At 34.6% G+C, this 19,804-nt stretch overlaps 1 protein-coding gene across 4 annotated transcripts in view; it reads right to left on the reverse strand.

Annotated features, from left to right (window-relative positions):
• AIMP1 (aminoacyl tRNA synthetase complex interacting multifunctional protein 1) overlaps positions 1 to 19,804 on the reverse strand; it is a 30,033-nt gene continuing 10,229 nt past the window's right edge. For 2 of the 4 annotated variants that reach the window (XM_083862064.1, XM_083862062.1), the window contains exons 2-7: positions 14,310 to 14,443; positions 13,406 to 13,519; positions 11,000 to 11,158; positions 8,581 to 8,792; positions 5,142 to 5,310; positions 1 to 242 (exon numbers count right to left, since the gene is read on the reverse strand). In XM_083862064.1, the coding sequence (XP_083718190.1) occupies positions 76 to 242; positions 5,142 to 5,310; positions 8,581 to 8,792; positions 11,000 to 11,158; positions 13,406 to 13,519; positions 14,310 to 14,443 (955 nt within the window). In that variant the 3' untranslated portion in view covers positions 1 to 75. Of the gene's footprint in view, positions 243 to 5,141; positions 5,311 to 8,580; positions 8,793 to 10,999; positions 11,159 to 13,405; positions 13,520 to 14,309; positions 14,444 to 17,057; positions 17,077 to 18,202; positions 18,222 to 19,804 lie in introns of those variants that run through there. The other 2 variants (XM_083862061.1, XM_083862063.1) reach the window with 2 other exon arrangements.

Below are 19,804 nucleotides of genomic sequence, written 5' to 3' on the forward strand. Positions count from 1 at the left end.
TGCATTTCATGTTTTTTATTGTGTTTGCATCAGTCTGCATTTCAACATCTGTAAAAGTTTATAATAACCATTTATTTATTTAATTCCGCTGTTTGCCATGGTCTCTGCCCTGCACACTCCTTTCCCTTTCACTTCAAATGGAACTCCTTTGTACGTAGCAACACACTGGTCATTGGTATGAAGATCAGGTTGGATTTGCTCCCAAGTCTTCTTCTTTGGGTTAAGTTCCTTGTCAGGATCTCCTGTTTCAAAACAAAGAATAACCTCATAGAATGCAACTCAGAGCAAGAGCTCCATGTATTTTCACATCCATGACAGCCCACACAGCATCACTGCACACACTTTGAAGGGAAAAAAAACCCCAACATTCCTTTTGATTCTCAAAATGAAAATTTTGATTGGAATTAGGAATTGTCTAGGAAATATCTCCATAACCTCTCTGAAAATGAGGATCTTTCAAAGTAAAAAGGTTGTATCAGATATAACATTAATAATTATCTTTATGTAATATTTATAATTCATATTAAACAGAGGAAGAAATTTAAATACTTTAATTACTTAAATAATTACACAAATAAAAAATTATTAAATGTTTAGAGCTAATTGTGCATTTTCACAAAAATAAATTAGCTTAATGCTCAGGTTCATGAACAAAGGCAAACTTGGATTTAGACCACAGTGAACCATACAAACTAATGAAATCATTAAACAGAATGTTAAGTGATTCATTGTACATTTTCCTTTCCCTACTCAAATAAAAAAAGGGCATGATTTTTTTTTTTTTCAGTGAGAAAACCTCCTGACTTTTATTATAAAAAACATGCTTTGGATGTTAATAAGTTTCTTTGGAATCCTGCGTCAAGCTCCCTTGGGATCTGTGGTGAGCTCATATTAGATTAGCATAGGCACCAATTTTAAATACTACCAGAGCTTTAGGCTATGCATTTTCCTATGCCTTCTCCTCACTGCATTCCTTCTTCCCAGAAAATATTCTTTAGAAGAGTTTCTATAAATAAAATAATGGTTTTAATGGTTTAATCAGCTTTCCACTCTCTTTACCAAGAATGGGCCAAATAGAAGGTCCCAAATTTATTACATGTCATTCCATCTTGCAGCTCTAATATTCCAAAAAAGTTTCATAATAAGCAAGAAACCTCTCCACTTTGTAACAGCTCAACAACTCCTGAAGGAATATATCTCAGCAGAACAAGGGGCAAAAGGACACAGTGATGTGTGATGTTACTTAATGCCACTTACCGCACAGTGGATTGTAACAATCCAGCTGAAGGAAAGCATCCATACACTTTAATCAAGCTTTGATTAACTACAGCCTAACCACTGCACTCCAGCTTTACCACTTTTTATTCTTTTAAAGAGATAGTAATTTACTAAATTGCTAGTGATTCTTAGACCTGAATGATAATTTAATTATATCATTTAAGTAACAGAATTTTGGTTCCTGTGGCATCAAAGTGTCGGATACAGAAAAGAGATTTCACAGTTAGCTATAAATCTTCTATAAACTATAGAGTATAAAGTATAAAGTATTATTAAGTAAAGTACTCTATAAACTATAGAGTATAAAACTATAAAGTATTATTGCTGTCTTAAGACAATTACTGTCTAGGAACTTATAGAATTTACACATTCGTGATAGAACAATTCTTCTACAGTTTAAAAATATGACCTTTTCCAGTGAAGATGGATAAAAGTTAGATAAAGTACTTAAAGCAAAAAAAGGCTCAAGAGACCTTGACTATTCACGCACTGGAGTATAACAGTGTTAAAAATTCCACTGCGGGCAAAGACATCAAATAAATAAACAGAACAGTACTCCAGGCAACACCATTCCTTATTAAATCACTCCTCTATAACACTCAAGATGGTTCTAGATAAACACTCTAGTTGCTACAGAAAAAAAAAATTAATTTGTTTGAGACAAGATACATTTTGTTTACTTTGACTAAAATAACCAAAGAAAGTTAGTCTGTATCTCATGAATATTTTGTATCATGGAGAGAGAAGACTTAAAAATAGCTTGATTCCAAGCTGCTTGATAGACAGCTGTGTGCATTTTAGAATTGCTTTATTGTTGCTGGTGGTGCTTCTGTTGCTTCACAGACTTTCATACTTCAAACTTAAATAAGACCCAGCTGTCCTTTCTATTTTAACTTCAAGGACTCCAACTGAATCTTTATGCTTTACAATTCGTTTTTAAAATAAAAAATTGATCAGAATATAAATGGTTACAATTAAGCAGGGAAATTAAATGACATCTGACACAACAAGAAGTCTATCCTGGTAACAGCATCAGGCAAGTGCCAGATGGTCTTTGAGGAGACAGCAGCAGCTAAGAAGCAGACGGTTTTAACACAAAAAAGGTGAGTAGAAGATAGACATTCAACCCTATTAAAAACTGAGAAACAGTTTTCCAGTCTCCCAGTGAGCTTCCCCCTTAGTTTACAACAGCAACATTGAAAAGACAAGTATCCAACAAATAAATTTACAGAAGCAGATGTCACCATGATTTTGTAGGTCTCCATCTACCAATGCCTTTTTTTGCATCTTCCTACTCAAGATAGTAAAATCACAAGTCTGAGAATTCTTTGAAATAGGTTTTATGTAAGAAGAAGATCACTCCACTCTGTGTACTATTAAGCATTAGGTAAGTTTTTGAAGTCAATGATTAGCTTAAATCTCATACCCACAAAGTTTTCCAAGCAGCTCTTTATGAAGCCTGAGAAAACAGTGGCACATTTCAGACTACAATCTATAGCTCTGGATATATACACCTTGCAAAGGGGTTGCAAAACCTTTCATTTGGCACTTATCAGAGCCCCACATCTTTGGCTCTCCATCAGAAGGAAACTGATATAATCCACCCAAAATCTTGTCTCACTGGCTGCAAGGCATAACTTCAGAACTAGAGCAACTTATACACCACCTTTAGCTTATTCTATATCTTTTAAGGATCAAAATGTCAACACGGTGCCTGCATGCCACAACACCTGGGAATAATTTTAGAACAAATATTTCTATAAATGATTTGCTCTAGGAAAAGCTTTCTGCCACTGTAAAAAAGCCAAACAAATGGAGTCAAATAGTTCAATTATTTTGACAGAACTCACTTCATTAGTCATATGCAAGAACAAATATGCTAGTGAACAAAAAATAGTGCTACTACCAGCTCTCACATTTTCAAATGCCAGGTATATGAAGCTACTTGAGATATAGGTTTGGAGGAAGGGTGTATCTTAGACAAAAGTAAACAAAAAAAGATACTCAGCCTGGGCACAGGGCATTTTTGAGGGGTGAACTTGTACATCATTTTCCAGGGCTTATGCACTAGAAGTCTGTCTTCTACAACTAGATCCTCTCTTGCACATCCATTTCCACAGCAACAGAAAGCAGTATGAGTGTATTTGCTACCTGTGATTCTCACACTGAGTATTCCTACAATTTAGTCAATGCAATTGATGAAGCATTTAAGATTTCAGTATAGCTAATTAATTCTGCATCTAAACTAGCAAGCTGAGTATATTTTTAATACAGGAAACTAAATCTGAAGAAAAAAAATGCTGCAAGACTGATTTCCTTTTAAAACATGGCATTATTTTAAAGTATTTTCAATTGGAGCACTAAATCACAGCAAGCTGAGCTATTTTTCTATTTCATAAAGCACCTAGATAGAGCATTGCTTCCTTTACCATATTCTAACCAATATATATCTTCTTTTCAAAGCATCACAATTTCAGTCTCAAGAAGTATAAATATATATATACATATGTATGTATTTCTGAAAGTTATTTAATGCAAATAAGTTTAAGCATAGAGCTTGCCAAGAGGTACATAAATCAAAACTCTGCTGTACAGCTAGAAAGTGTCAGAAGTGCAATAATTTAAAAAGGTTCATATGGCTCCATGCAGAAAATAAAAATTACACCATTTTCTCACATGTGAAAGCAAGTTTTTGAACACTAAATTCCTCCTGAAGATGAATACTTCATTGATAAATGCACACACATACATTTTCACCCAGTATGGGAAATACTAGGAGTTGGGCTACATTTTTCAAGTTAAAGCAATGGAGTGATCCTGGCCACAAGAGCACTGCTCACCAAGACCTCTGTGATCCACTTAACAGCTGACCCAAGCAGACCTGGGCTTGGGCTGTGCTGCACAGATTCTTAATTTCTTAGGGTGCAGGACAAACCTAAGCAGCTGACTGTAAGAGAGGAGTCTAACCACTCACAACCATTATAAAAATAAAATAACAGTGCTAAAAAATACAGCAACAGAAGAAGATGATCTGACTTTATGCCTTCCAGACTGAGAATAATGAACTGGCATTTGGGTAGGAGGGAAGCATTCATCAGCATGATAAATCTATGATGCTGTATTTGAGTTCCCAATATGCAGTCAAAAATTAATCATTTTCATAGAGGTAGAAGAAATGGAAAAATGGATGAAAAATCATCTTTTGATAAAGTTTAAATTTGGTAGAATTTTCATTTATATTCTGAAAAAAAGATGGATTTATTGATTTAATTAAGTGAGAAAAAGTCCAATGTGTCTCTCTGGAAACCTAAAAAGACATTTTGTCCCAAACAAACAAAAAAACCCTAGTGTTTTGAATATTACAGGCTCCTCTCATGAATAGAAGACTTCCAACCCCTTCTAACCCCTCCATCCCTTCTTCCTCAAAAAGAAAAAAAAAAATCTACCCAAAGTTCTGACACTTTCATTACAGGGAGGAGCTGGAATTAGGAATTTAATACTTCATCACTTACACTGAGACACTGTGAAAGATGCTTTACATTTGCATCTTGTAATTTGCCAAGTACAAATATGTTTATCCATATATTTCAAAACTGAAACACTTACTGAGATTTAAAGGAATGGGGTATTTTACATGAAAGTTCTATCCAACTTTATCAAGTTACATTTTTTGACAGATGATAAAGTATTTTCAATCCTTTATTTACATAATATTAGCATGATAATAAAAAACCTAACAGAATTAATTCAGAAAATTTTAACGAAAAACCCAACCAGCTTTAAAAAAAGCTGTTTTATGTGCTTCAGCAGTGAGGTTAACCTTGGCATACTTGTTTCTATTATTTTCCCAAATAACTACTTACCAGCAAAACCTTCAAAAGTGATTCTGTCCCCAGGTACTGCTCCAGGTGGGGGAGCCAGAATTTCCACTTTTTCTGGGGAGCTGGCACACATCACCATTGCTTGAGATACTACTCCTCTCATCTTTGCAGGTTTCAAGTTACAGAGTAGTATTGCCATCCGATTTTGCATCTTGGAGGAGGAAAACAGAAGGATTTGAGTACTTAAAATGCCATGTGGTTTTGGGGACTCCCATTATTTCATTACAATGAAAGAATTATAGTGATGAGATCTTACCATGACAAGGGAAGTTTAAGAGAAGCATGCAGCAATAGATTCACAATTTTAATGCCTGGACACCAGTAGCATAACATTTAAGCCCCTTAAGAGCTGGCCAGTGAACAAGGGATTAAATGCTGAAAGGTGACATATTTATCATGGAAATATGAAATATGCGATTTAGAAAATTAAAAACTAGGTGAGGTATTTCACTTGCATTCCATCTTTACTCATTATAGGCCACCACTTCAGTTCACTTTCAATACAGGACTAGTAACTAAACAATTTAGATTTAATTATGATAATAATTCAATTATGATAATACTAAAAAGAAAAACAACAAAACCAGCCTACAAATTAGGCGCATAGGTAAATTTCAAACTTTACCCTGAAAGCTTAGAGGTCTTTCACATGAGCTTACTTGAATCTTAAATTTTATCTTAGTTAACCCAAATGCCTTGAGTTTTTTTTAACCACTGAAAATGGCTGTATATACTCTACACTGAATTTGTTAGCACAAACCTGTTTCTCTGTTTGTTGTTTTACTTTAATAACTACAATAGTAAACCAGAGAAAATAACCTTTGTTCAGAAAATCTATCACACTTTAGACTCTAAAAGGAAGCACACTTTCATACTGAATAAAAATTAAACCCTGAACATTCTTAAGAGACAAAGTAAGAATGCCTTAATCCCCATGCTACTAGTGCACGTTATATATAATTATTTAATATTTCTAGATTTTGGTCTTTGTGCATCACAGTACAAACTTTGAACAAAACTCGCAGGATCAATATTAATAAAGCTCATATGATCAACTACTTCAAAAACTGCATATTTTCTAAGGAGAACACCTTAAAAAGCAAAAATATAAATAGCCAAAATGTAGCAGTAGATAAGAAGTTGTTATCTTGCATAAGTTTCAAGCCAGCCCATTGACTGAAAAATTCTCAAGTTATTGCTATGGAAATAAGTAGCACAAAACACAAAAAATTATTGCAAACACATCAGCGACTGAAATGCAAGTTATTAGCACTGAATATCAATAAATGAATGGAATGCTAATTACTGGGTGGACATCCCAATAATCAAGAAAGAAAGTATTTCAAGGCATCTAAGTGCAAGAAAGGGTTTCTGCTACAAAAGTCAGAGTATATCATTCATAACAGATGCAATTGTAATGTATCATCTAACAACGAATTGTTGTAGAATAGCATTTCTGGAGGATTATGGTGACCTTTTCTCTTCTTGTTAAGTTTAAGATACATTCCCTGCATTCCTGTTCTTCACTTATGATCACTAACATGAGGTTCTCTTAGGTAAAAGAGGAGGACGTGACAAAAAGTGACACTGGAGAATTGCCTCTATTTCAAGAACAATTGCCTGAAACAGGTATTGATGCTGGAAACACAGACATATCCACTTTAAAAAGCCAAATGCAGTGGCAGAAAAGCTGTCAATTCCTTTTGACATTTCAGAGATTTCCCTAATTGTCCCCAACTGCCAAAAGAGCTCAGCAATTACAAGGTCCACCTCATGCCAAGATCCTTCCATATCCCTTTTACTTATGACACAACTGCTCACGACAATAGAGGTCCCAACTTCTGACGTGGCTTCACCACTATGTGAACAAAAGCACAGCATTTCACATCTAAAGTGGGCATGTCAGAAGTTTTCACACCCATAAATAACTTGCACTGCATACTGATATGTTAGCAAAGATACATACTGTGCTTCCTAACCAAAAGTAAAATCAGATGATACAAATACTACAGTCTCAAACACTGTTAAATTACCACATCAAACACCAAAATCATGAACAGCTGAATTTTTTGTGAAGAAATTTATGGCTATGGTCCTTGATCTGATGTATATATTTTTATTTCAATATATGGCAGTAGACACATGCCAGGCCTTCACATTTTTGAACACTTCAAAAAACACAAAAAGATGGAAGCTTGCCCCTAAGAATTTACTGTCTTAATAGAGACTTGCCAAAACCAAAAACAGACACGCAAACAAAAATGTTCTCAAAGAACGTGCAAGGACGATCCCTAATTCTCTGTTAATGAGTACTCCAAATTATTTTTCCACTCAGAAAGAAGGTTAAAGAGAAAAGATTCCTGCTGCTATTTCATTCTATATACTTCATGTTTATGTCTATTTAGAATGGCTTTTAAGAGGTTTTCTTCTACAAGCTTTCTTGAAAGCAGACTGCTAAAAGCAAGTGAGTTGAGATTTTGCCCAGTGGAAATCCAGTGAGTGGACACCATCAGGTTATCAGTGCAAAGTAGTTACTGTATTCAGTTGGGGTTTTTTTTGGTTCAGTAACTTTCTGTAGCATAAAAATAACAATCACAATTCTAATTGCTTCCTATCCTTGCAGTCTTACTGTGGGGACAGCGTGCAAATAAGATTTGAAAAGACATTTAAGAAAGTGGAGCTTTTTATGGACTAAGATCAATTCCTTCATGATCCATTTTGCAGTTGCTCTACACAACACTGTTTTAAATGCCAAGCTTGCATTTGAATTTAGGAGCAGCCTTCAGTCAATTCCTCTCACCCTCTAGAAGAGGTGTGAAAGGAAAACTAAATCTTGACTTCTTAGGTTTCTCAAAGGTACCCATAAACCATCTGTGCCAAATGCCAAAGTGTATCAACTTAAAAAAGCATAGACACAGATTCTATTCTGCACAAGGAAGTAAAAATATGCATTTGTATTCCACTGTTTTTTAAGCTATTCATTGCCAGCTAACTTGGATTTACATGCTCTCTGCTTTACTTCATGCCAAATATTTCAACAGGCTATAAAAGAGAACTGGAAGGCAAAGGTTTCAAAAGTTTGGATCATACCAAAAAATTTATTATGATTTCTCTACTACATAGTAGGAAACCTAAAGGAAGAGTAACATCTGTTTAGTTTAGGAGTCCAGTGTGTACCAATGGCAGAGAAATTGGAATAAGACCACAGGATAAAAGCACTGCAATCAGAAACTGATTTGGGATAAGGGTACTTCTCTGGTTTCTGGCAAATGTTTTTAAGCATTACTTCCACCTGCATTTTATTTTTGTTTTCATGACTGTACAAATCTTTTAGCAGAAAAAAACATATCCTATTAAACAGATGAATGCCTTCAGATACTTTAGGAAAGGAAAAGCTATCAGTAAATAATTTTGTCAATACCTTATCCAGAGGAACATGTTTCACTAAACCACTGACGACAGTCCTTGGGCTTCCTTCACCAACATCCACTTGTTCCACATAGAGAGTGTCTGCATCTGGATGCTTTTCAGCAGTAATAATGCAGCCAACACGAAGATCCAGACGAGAAACATCTACAGGTTTTGCATCGTTACTTCCAGCAGCTGGCTGCTGTTTCTTCTCTTTCTTTTCACCTATTAGAGAACATTTTGTTCATGAAATAAGTATTTTAAAAAGCACAACTAATATATATGACTACTGCAAGGGAAAAGCAAGCTACAGTCTCAGAAATAAGCATAAATTCTGTGCAAAACAAAAAAAAGAGTCAAGATTTAGCACCTCTGTTACCAGTTTCCAGTGGTGAATCATCATACACACTTCAATTTACATCATTATCTCAACTAATTATCACCTCCTGTTTGGAAAGTCACCCTGAATTTAAGTGCAACCAACACGTGTAAGCGACACATAGACTCTGACAAAGGCCACATCGATAAGCCTGATCATCCCATTTCAATAATTAACAATTACCAGTAAGCCTTGCTGGGGTGTTTAACCAGCAAAAGGAAACTAGGGAATCCCAGTCCATGAGGTTATGAGTGCTTATCAGCACTGTACAGAGCCAGGAGCTGTGAAGTCACAGTAACTGCACTGTCACAGCTGCAATGCAACTCTTCAAGATGACCTTGGCCAACATTCTGCACTTCCCAAAACAGAACAGTGTATAAAAATGCTCATGGCTTATGAGATTCCCCTGGTGTGGTGTCTTTTTCCCATGACTATGACATATACAGACTGTACAGCATAAAACAACAGTGAAGCTACACTCCCCATACTCAGCTGGTTATTTAAATCACAGAATCATAAAATATGCAATATTCCTTTCAAGATGATCAAGTTACATCCAGTTTGTAGATAAGACTGTGCTGTTTAGGAAACATTCAAGACTTGTTTAACAGCTACAATCTCTGAGAGATTAAAAAAGTCTAAGATGTGCTAACTTTAAATAAGCATATTCTGTTATTCTTTCATCCAAGATAATTTATATATTATTGTAAACTAAACTCCCTTCTAAAAGGAGCAAAACAGGAAAAGTGGACACAACATGCAATTTGATTTCATTCACCAGTGTTCTAGTACAGGCCTGAAATTAAATGATACATTCAATAATAAAAAGGCAGTATTTTTTAATATAAGCAACAGCTCTTCAAAAACATTTGTTCATTTATAATGAATGAAAAGCTTTAGTGATTATGACTGGGGTTTTTAAATGTAATTGACAATCTGATTAATAAAATAAGTCAAATATACAATAATATAAGAGAAACTGGAAAAAAGTCCCAATCAAAATAGATAACATATAATGCCTAAGATCATTAGAAAGACCTGCTAAGTTTATCCTTCATATAATTCCACACTGTTCTCCAAGACATTCCTCTACAAGAGAAACGAAGTCTTTCCTCAAAAAAGAACACAGTAAATGTGAACATGGTGTGTATATATACAGATACATAGAAAATACTCGTCTCAATGCCACAGGCTAAGGAGAAAAATGCAATCCTCTGGCCAGTGTCAGTCAGTCCAGAATTAATATCCAGAGAAATCACACAGATGAAGTTTACAAGAAGTAGAACAAAGAATATGAGAATAACCAGAGAGGAAAGAGATGACATAGGTGATAGAAAGCAAAAGGATTTGAGATAGTCCATCACTTCATCAATTTCTAGAAGTAAAAACAAATTTTACATATTGGTTACTTCAACTATCAAATGCAATACCTTCAACAGATGCTGAATTCCACAGAAATAGCCTGTGCAGGGCCACTGAATACTTGAAGAAAAAATGAATTGCCTGATATGACATGTGGCCTCTGCTTTTCTATTTACAGTTCTGTGGAATATTAATGTATCGAAGGCTGAAATACATCAAAAAACATAAAATAGTTTATAAGTCTCTGTACAGCTCACCAAAAAAATAAGAGACAATGCACTATCCTAATATCCAAATTGTGAAAAACTGTAAGAATCTAATCATAGCAAATTAATAATAATCTGCATAAGAGAATGATTGCAAAACGGAGGTTTAACTTACAAGATTCACTTGCACAGAAGTACAGCTGTCCAACAGATATGCCATTTTTTTTGTTGGTGGTGGTTTTTTAAATGAGGAAGTGCAGTCACATTAAACAGAATTTGGCATGTGTCCCATGCAAGGAAGAATCTGTAGATTACCTGACAGCCTTCAATAGCTTCAAGTACTTTCAAGATTTAAGAGCTAGCACATGACCCTTCCTACTGTAGCTGTATTGTATGAAAGCTTTTTTTTGTGCTCAAAATCATGCAAAAGCACTTGCATAAATTAAATATCTCAACTGTCTATCAGAGATAAGAAAATGAAGTACCTTTTTTTTCTACTTTTTCTTTCTTTTTCTTTTCTTCATCTTCACCTTTAATTTGATCTTTGGAACCAGAAGATGCTGTAACTGCTGTAGGTTGTGGAACATCCTCTGAAAACGAAGCTGTGGAAAGGGTAGTACCAGGAGGAACTGCAATCTGCTTTACTAAAATCAAAACCACAAAAGTTAGGGGCAGTACCAGAACTTTGAACACTGACATTTTTAAGTGTACAACATAAATGAAAAAGCAGAGAACTGAAAATTTTGCTTCATATGCTAAGCCACAACTGCTGCGTAGTGAACTATATTACAAAACACATTTCAGAACTCAATCTATATATTATTTATATATATATATAATCCATATATGATTATTGTGATCAAGTAAAACAAAGTGATTACACATTTTTAAATGCAATAAAGTGCTAAATACAAGAAAATATATAAGCAAACAACATCTCTTTTTGTAGTTGATTTCAACATCTAGTTATTTTTTCTACCAAATCCCAATTTCCCATTTGTTTAGTTTCAGTTTATAGCTACTAGCTCTTCTCCTATTGGAGACTATTTCATAAATGAGTTATGCACAAAATCATTTTATAGTGTATTCAGATACTCAACTCTTACAATTAACTTAGTAAAATGAGCCTGAATAGAACAAAACTACCTGCAGTCCTAATATGATCTGCTGATTTCACACTTCTCTTCCCTAAATTCTGCATATTACCTTCAACAGCTGTTTTTAATCTGCTAATACAGAATTCTGGACATTGCACTATCAGTCTCACCAGATGAAAGTATAAGAATCACCTCTCTTCTACATTCTGCTCTTCAAGAATCTCATCAAGGCTTTTAACCCAATAATTGCACTGGGTAAGCATCATCAGTGCACTAGACAGTATCATCAAGGCTCCCTTTCCCAAGAAAGGATAGATGAGATGATCTTTTGAAGTTCCTTTCAATGCAGGCTGTTTTATCATTAATGACTGATAAACCCTTCTGGTGTCACCATTACAGAATTCTCCATTCTGCATACATGTTTTATTTTGCATTTCAGATATTTACTAACTTTCCTGAAGAACTGCACTTTGTAAGTTGATGCCTGTCCTCTTCAACATGGAAGTGATTTGCACAGATTATATTCTTATAAACAACTTTCTAAGATCATTTAAATATGAGATTTGTTGTACTAACAACCACTTGCTTGCTTGAGGAAAGTCTTTGTTTCTCAGGTTTTTGAAAAAATTTCATGTTTTGAAAATATTTTGAAAAAATATCTAGGTATTTTTGGTCTTCCATGTCCATCTAATTTCTGTGCTCAACTACTTAGTCCTTTCAAAGCTAACAAACATCTATTTCCTTCAAAAGAAAAGGTACTAATTTAGTCCTACTACCACTTAGATAAACTAGCTAACTAAAGGAAGATGCATATCAAGCATTTCCTTTGCCATCTTGGACCAATACACCTTGAGACCTCTCTCAAGCATAACAGATTCTGTGAAATATCTTACACCTGTCAAGAACTGCTGCAGACTAACAGACAACAGAGAAGACAACTAATGGTTTGGGTTAGAACATGAAAAGGCTTTATTGGTGTCCAAAGGAGAAAAAGAATTCTCTGTGTTCACAACATGTTAATATTTTTGAAGACAGAATGTGCTTTTATACCATTAAAACATTCAGTACAGCTAAATGCTAGCATCCAGAAACACTGGATACTATCTTAAACAATTTACAATACTGACAGCATGAGTTAATAGCAATAACTGTTGAGGGCAGAAGATTTTTTTAGTAATAATTTTAAAAGACAACACAGTGTATCTGAAACACTTCAGTTTTGGGGGTTTTTTTACTATTTTTAATATGAAGTATAAAATGATGGTACAAGTTGAATATAACTACATAGAGGAGAGCAAAGAAAGAAGTCCAATGGAAGGCTGGGCTAAAGCATGGAATCATAAATTCAGAACACATTGTTTCTAAATTTACATTACCACAGCTTTCCTAGTAACTCCCTGACCATCTGTACTTTGCACTATGGCTTGATTTTTCCATAGTGATTTTTCAGTCATGCTAGATTAAATACTGAAAGTAGCAAGAAGAGTTAAGACATGCAGGAATTTCTACAGCATTACAAGGAGTCACTGTCATCAGTGAGGTTCACAGCTTATTATGAAAGGTACTGAACAAACAAATACAAAGAACTAGTTCCATGTCTGATCAAGTTTAGTATATGGATCTGTCAGGCTTACAGCTTACTATTAAAATGTTGGAATCAGGTAACTTGTCATAGCCATGGAACCAGGGAAAATCCAGAATTTGTAAGAAATACCATAGAGTCACAAACAGAACAACAAAAATCAAGAATAAAAAAGAACAGATGTTGTAGGAGAATAGCACATTTTTCCCTACCTCCATTTCGAATTTCAGCCTGAATCAGCTCCTGTTTCAGCCCTTCAATTTCTTTCTTCAGTTTAGCATTTTCTACACGAAGCTTCTTCTCTTCTCGGAGAGATGCCTGCAAGACTAGAATTGACACATTTAAAATTCATCACTTTGGACTCAGAGGTTTGTTTTTAAAGGAAAGTGAAACACCGTGAGCCAAACAGCACAAAAGTGAAAACTTTCAAGGAGTATATAATCAGAATTACTTAGGAATTATTTCCTTTATTGTTGAAATAGCCAGTTTTACCATACTTATATAATCAAGTTGCTTCTCAATATACTGTCCTCTCAGCCACCTAAACAGAATCACAAGAAAAAACTCCAAGAAACCTACAGAAAAACCTTGACAATGTTTGTAATACAGAGCACCTTTATGCACTGATACAGTTAAGTACAAAATATCAAAGCTGAAGGTATGAAACTCTGGAGAGAATGTCATAGTTGTGAAAAATCAGTAATAAATTCAGGATGAGGCACAGTCTTGTATTCTTTCCAGCTCCCTTAGTCTCTTCGAATAGAATCACCTCCTATCAAATTTCCTTAATTTGTGCATTAATTCTTCCTCATCCATACCCCTTCTCTTTCAGAATAAGCAGCTTCAAAAAAACCCCCAAAAAACCTAACAAACAAACAAACAAACAAATGACAACAACAACAAAAAAACCACACACACACATAAAAAAAACCAACAAAACAAAACCCCAACAAAACCACAGGACAGTGAAGTGGTGCTACTATTACGAGGTTTATCTTGGAGAACTTGAAACATGCTTTAAAGGCTGACAGCACCAAATATTCTCATTTTCTCCTATGTGCATTCACTGTTAACCATCTGGTTAATAGGTTTAACATAAGATAGGTAAATCCTTACTGGCTTTTTCCTTGAGCAGGGCAACTTGTTGCTTGAGGTACTCAATAACTTGATCTGCCTCTGCACCCTTCTGCTCCAGCCTGTTCAGCACTGCGTTGTTGGCTGCCATCTTTACCAAAAATCGGGATAAAAACCTAGTCAAAAAACAGCCTAAAATCAATGACTTTTTAATGCAAAAACACTATTATCTCTTACCACATCAAGCAGTTCTCAAATCAGTTGCTGAATAAGAAAATTTGCTAAGTGAAAAGCTGGACTCCCACCTTCCAACACAAAGCCCAAACAAAAAGCAACATTAAACAGAATCTGATGTTTGACAGCTGCTTTCAAGTATTTTGGAAGAAAAACTATTTTTTTTCCCAGCTGCAGAAAATATGTTCTTCCTTCATGAAACAGGAAAAAAAAAATCTACCTTCTCAGAAAGAAAGGTATGAATACATGGGGGGGGGAAGACAAAGGAAATAAAAGGGTAAAGAATGGACAGGAAAACACTGTATCCTAGGCTTAACTAAAATAAAATATATTAAGTGTATATCAAATTTTATTGAGACTAAGAAAATGTAATCATCCCACAAAAATTTCCAAACTTTTCTAATAAATTTATTCAGAATATACTGAATACTTCGTCCATTATGCTTCTGCATATATTAAGAATTTACTGTTGTTTGACCTTTAATACTCATAATTCATGAATATTTTTACTTATCTCAGATAAAAACAACTTTTATTACAGATTAATACCTTCAGAATTATTTTAGCATCAATTTTGACTGTCCACCTTTGCATCCACTGAAATGGAAGGGCCAGCACACAGATAACAAAGAAGCAGGGAACACAAAAAAAAAGTAAAGAGCACAAATAAATGCTGTCTAACCTTCTTTTATGGTATTCACCATTAACTGATGTTTCACTAATGTTCCAGAAAGTAGCTACGCCTTTATTTTTTGAAAGCAACGAAATCTGGCCTATCTTCCTTCTCAGCAACATGTGAGTCTAAACACAAGAGCTCAAATAGTGGCAACAGAATGATGAAAAACAGTTACAATCACTCATATCTGCAGCAGAGAATGCTTTTTCCCTCCCACTCAGTATTTAAATGAGGAAAGAATCTGTAATAACAGCTGCCTCATCTGTAAATCAAGAAAACAGGTGAGAACAAAAGATTTTTACAAGCAATAGTGATTTAATTCCTGTGAGGTAATTTAATTCCTGTGAATTTGTCCATTAAGTGCAACAAATTAAAAAATTGGTAAGAAAATGGCAATCCAGGTACATGTATTGGCTCCTCAACTTTATCAAAATCCAAGAATGTCTTTTCTCCTATCAAATTGGCAGAAAAATTCTTATTTTATTCCAACACTATTGTAACACTATGATCTAAATCTGGTTTTAAGATACGAATATTCCCTGTTGGGATATGCAACAAAAGTCATGCTGAAGACAAAAGAGATTACAAATAACTGAAAGGTGAACAGCTACAATCATACTCATGCCAGGGTTAACATACTTGCCTCTGCACTCTAAAAATCAACACACATTTTATACCTGATCTTATGTTATACATAACTCAAATCTCCACAGCAATATATTTAAATAAATAAAAAATAATAGTAAAAAAAACCCAGAAAATTAACTACGATTATTCAGGAATAGTGTATTCAAAAGTTCCCAAAGTAAAATTCACAAAGCCAGAGAGAGGCATAATAGTCAGATGATGCATGGGGTATCTTGCAAATGTGATGCATGAACCAACATCTTCCCTTCTTTACAATGCAATACAATCAAAGTCTATTTTACACACAGTGTTTCACTTAAAGATGTGAGAGTATTATGGCCATCACAATTTCCACTCATCTACACTAGATTTTTCTTTTAAAAGGAAGAAACTCTCCTGGAGCAAACAGAAAAATCTATCCAGGAAAATTAAATTAATTTTTATATTCAAATTAATGTCTGCTAACAAGAAAATAATTTTCTTTTCATGGGTAAACTGAAAACAGAGAGTTTCAAGAAGAAAAACTGTGATTCCAATAAGTTACTAATTGAGATGTCAAATGGAAACAGACATAAAAGTATTATGGCACGACACAGCATAATACAAAGCCTGGGATATTACTGTCTGCATACCAGTAAGATTTCTTGCAAGCTACAAATTCTCTCAGGGGAACACAATACTAACAGTGGAAACTTTGCCAACAACAGAAATGCTACTAAAACTTCAAAGTGAATAGAATTGGTACATTTTATAGATTTTTAGCCAAGTTGGCTAATGAACTGAAGATCTGGAAATGAAGTTACATGATTAAAATTTTCCCACTTGTCAAATAAATTTCTGTAAAGCTAGTATTGTAACAATAACACAAAGGAAAAGGTATTTCCGATGCTAATATAAAAAGGCAACAGGCTGAAGTGAACTGCTCCAGGAAGAAGCACAGGAACCCATACAGCAGAGTGATAAAATTGTATCCAAAAAGGGCACATTAAGAAAAAAAAAGTAAGATTCACCCTGTATTATAGAATACAAAACACATTAAAAATACGAGAACTACAACAATGAAAGGTTACAGTCAATTTTTTTTATTTTTTCACCTTTACCCTTTTTTCTTTGCCCTCTACTCTCCTGTCACCCGAATACAAAAATTCTAAAACAACCCATTCTTATTGGTGATACAAACTAAAAACTAGAAAAAAACCAGAAATAATATAGCTTAAAAACCAGATCATAGCTCATTGCAGATACATTCTGACCTGTTTAGGAGAAAGTGTCCCAAAGAGCAACTGAAAGTAAAGTCACTTCATCCAATTGTGCCTAATGAGCTCCTTTCCCTTGTTTTGAAAAACCAGTATGGCATAGTTACATTCAGACATTCTGGAAAAGTCCTCCTGAAGTCACCTGCTTGCTTAGCTAAAAGAAACTTTTGTTTTATCTCAGACCTCTGGGGACTGCTGTCTTATTTGCAAGACACTCAGAACCGCTCCAAAACCCACCTACTCCACTCAATGGAACTCAATCTTGAAATGAAAGACTCAAGCCATACAGTTATTCATTAGATTACACATCAACACATGAGAGCTGTTCATTTTCTCATCATTCTATCTGCTGATTATGAGACTTGCCCACCTTTTTTTAAACTGAAAGCACTGCCTGCTGCTGTCTTCTAAGTAGCTGCAGTACCCTCACAGGAGAAAACAGGCACTATCCTACTTTGTTGCTCAAAAACAAGTAGTATTGAAGTAGAAGTCCCTAAAGTGGCAATCTCTCTACAATAAATTAAGACTTCTCATATAGTACAAATAACCCCCCAATTTTAACATGTTTTACAAATACTTTATCAACATTGTCCTCAACCTTAGAATATATCCAAGTCAAAAACTGAACAGACAAAAGACACTAAAAACATAAACCTGATCGTAGCTTACACTTCAATATTGTCTGTTGTTAAGAGCAAGAAAAAGCCAAAATGCCCATAAAATTAATGACAAAATTTAAAGCATAAAACTTTAAAGATTAGTTTTGGAATCTATCCATAGTCTGAACATGGAAGCAATTACTTTTCACCACTGGAAAAGGAACCATTAAACAGAAAAAAAACAAAGAAAACCAGAAACAAACAAGCACAATATAAAGCAACACCTGAAATTGGAAAACAACTGACTCCTAAAAACTAAAACAATTAGCTCTGAGCATTCCTTTTTCCAGCTGGAAGCTCTAGAAAGCTCAGTACCCTGAAGCTCTCAGCTTTTTCTTGCAATGCTTGGCTAATATCAACACACAAAGTAAGATTACAACTACAGAAGATTTAACCACAAGTGGCTCCTTCTCCTCTCTTCCTCTCCCACATATACATTAATTCCTTTATAATAAGAGGGTAAACTTTGACAGCCCACCACACCTGGACAGCATTTTCCTTTGCATGGAGCTTTGCTCTCACCCACCGCTGTTCTTTGCTCTGTTTGCCATGGAGGAATCAAGTATTCCTACAGCAAAGCTAATTCTAATAATCTTTAACAAAGAGCAGGTAACAACCACAGGTTGCATTCTCTGTGAGGCATACATTTATGGTATGTCAATGAGTGGCTGCCAACCAAGACCTAAGATTTCATTTTCTCACTAGAGGAAAAAAATAAAGATCTAAAAAAAAAGATGTTGACTTGAATGAGATGATCTGTTCAAGCTAAACAGAACCAGTGGCTTATTCTAAAAGTTATCAACATCACAAAGGTAATATCTCCAATGTTAACTAAAGTTCAATAATTTAAACTATATAAAGGTACTTAATGTTAATTTCTCTTCCTAAGCTTTTGGTCCTAAATTCTAATCAGATCTCAAATTAACCTCTTTTTCTTCTTTTGCAGGATTGTGGCCAACTTGTATAGCAACATATTCTACTTTTTGTAAAAGACCAAGTAACAACAATCACTTTGTTTCTGCAAGAATTGTGTTCAAAGCCTTCTATCCGAGTATCTTTTCTGAGTATGATCCTTTCTGGCAGACAATCTTACAAAAACCCATAAACATAACAGAACGTGCCAGCTGTTTGCCAGATTCTGCTTTCCTGTGCTTTGCACTTTCATGAACTGTGAGGATACAGTGAACCAGATGAGAATCTCACATCACACCTTTTTATTCTGCAAGGTAAGGAACAACAATGATCAACGCAGAAGAAAGCAGATCAGAAGTATGTTTTCTTTGGCTGAACCAAAGTATCACTGTGACTGGCAACTGTTGTAACTCATCCCACCTTTTTCATACTGGAGAATTGAGATCCGTGCTTTATAAATCAATTTTTGCTTAAAGATTTCTCCTATTTCATGATAAAATGTTCTAGGTCTGATGCTGTCAGTATCTCTGGCTAAATTTAGAATACCTGATTGGATGATTTCACTTTTTTGGTAGAAAAACTTACAGTCTAGTTTTCAAATCTCTGAAAATTTAAGCTCTATAAAAATATTAAGCCAAAACAGAGGAGAGCTACAACTAATTAGTTTTGAGATCAAATCTTGGTTTTGACTTAATCATCCCCACACTTCACTCTAAGTAATGCAAAGAAAATCAGCAGCAATTTCCCATTTGTCTTAGGGAAGCAATGGCTTAAAACACTTTGTTACAAATTTTCAATTAAACAGTTCTGTTGCTATGACATTTTGGAAATCAGGTACTTTTAGTAAGTTTCAAGCACTTATACCCATCACCACCACAAAAGTTTGGGTACTTCACTGGCTTTCTAACTGTTATATGTTGTAAAACACAATCATGGCTTTTATACCCATATATCCCTTTTCCGAAATGGAAGTTCCAAAAAGATCATGTGATTCCAGGCTTTAACAGACAGCAAAAAACCAGATTTAATTATTGGAAGTGCAGGTTTTCCAGAGTTTTATGTGTGTAAGAATATAATTCCTCAATAAAAAAAATTCTGAGTTAAAAAAAATCTTCAATCAAAAAAAAGTCAAATATGGAGCTGTTCAGTTTCCAAAAATGTGCCTTTTAAATC

Source organism: Zosterops lateralis (genome assembly GCF_965231275.1).
Source record: "Zosterops lateralis genome assembly, chromosome: 5".
Lineage (NCBI taxonomy): Eukaryota > Metazoa > Chordata > Aves > Passeriformes > Zosteropidae > Zosterops > Zosterops lateralis.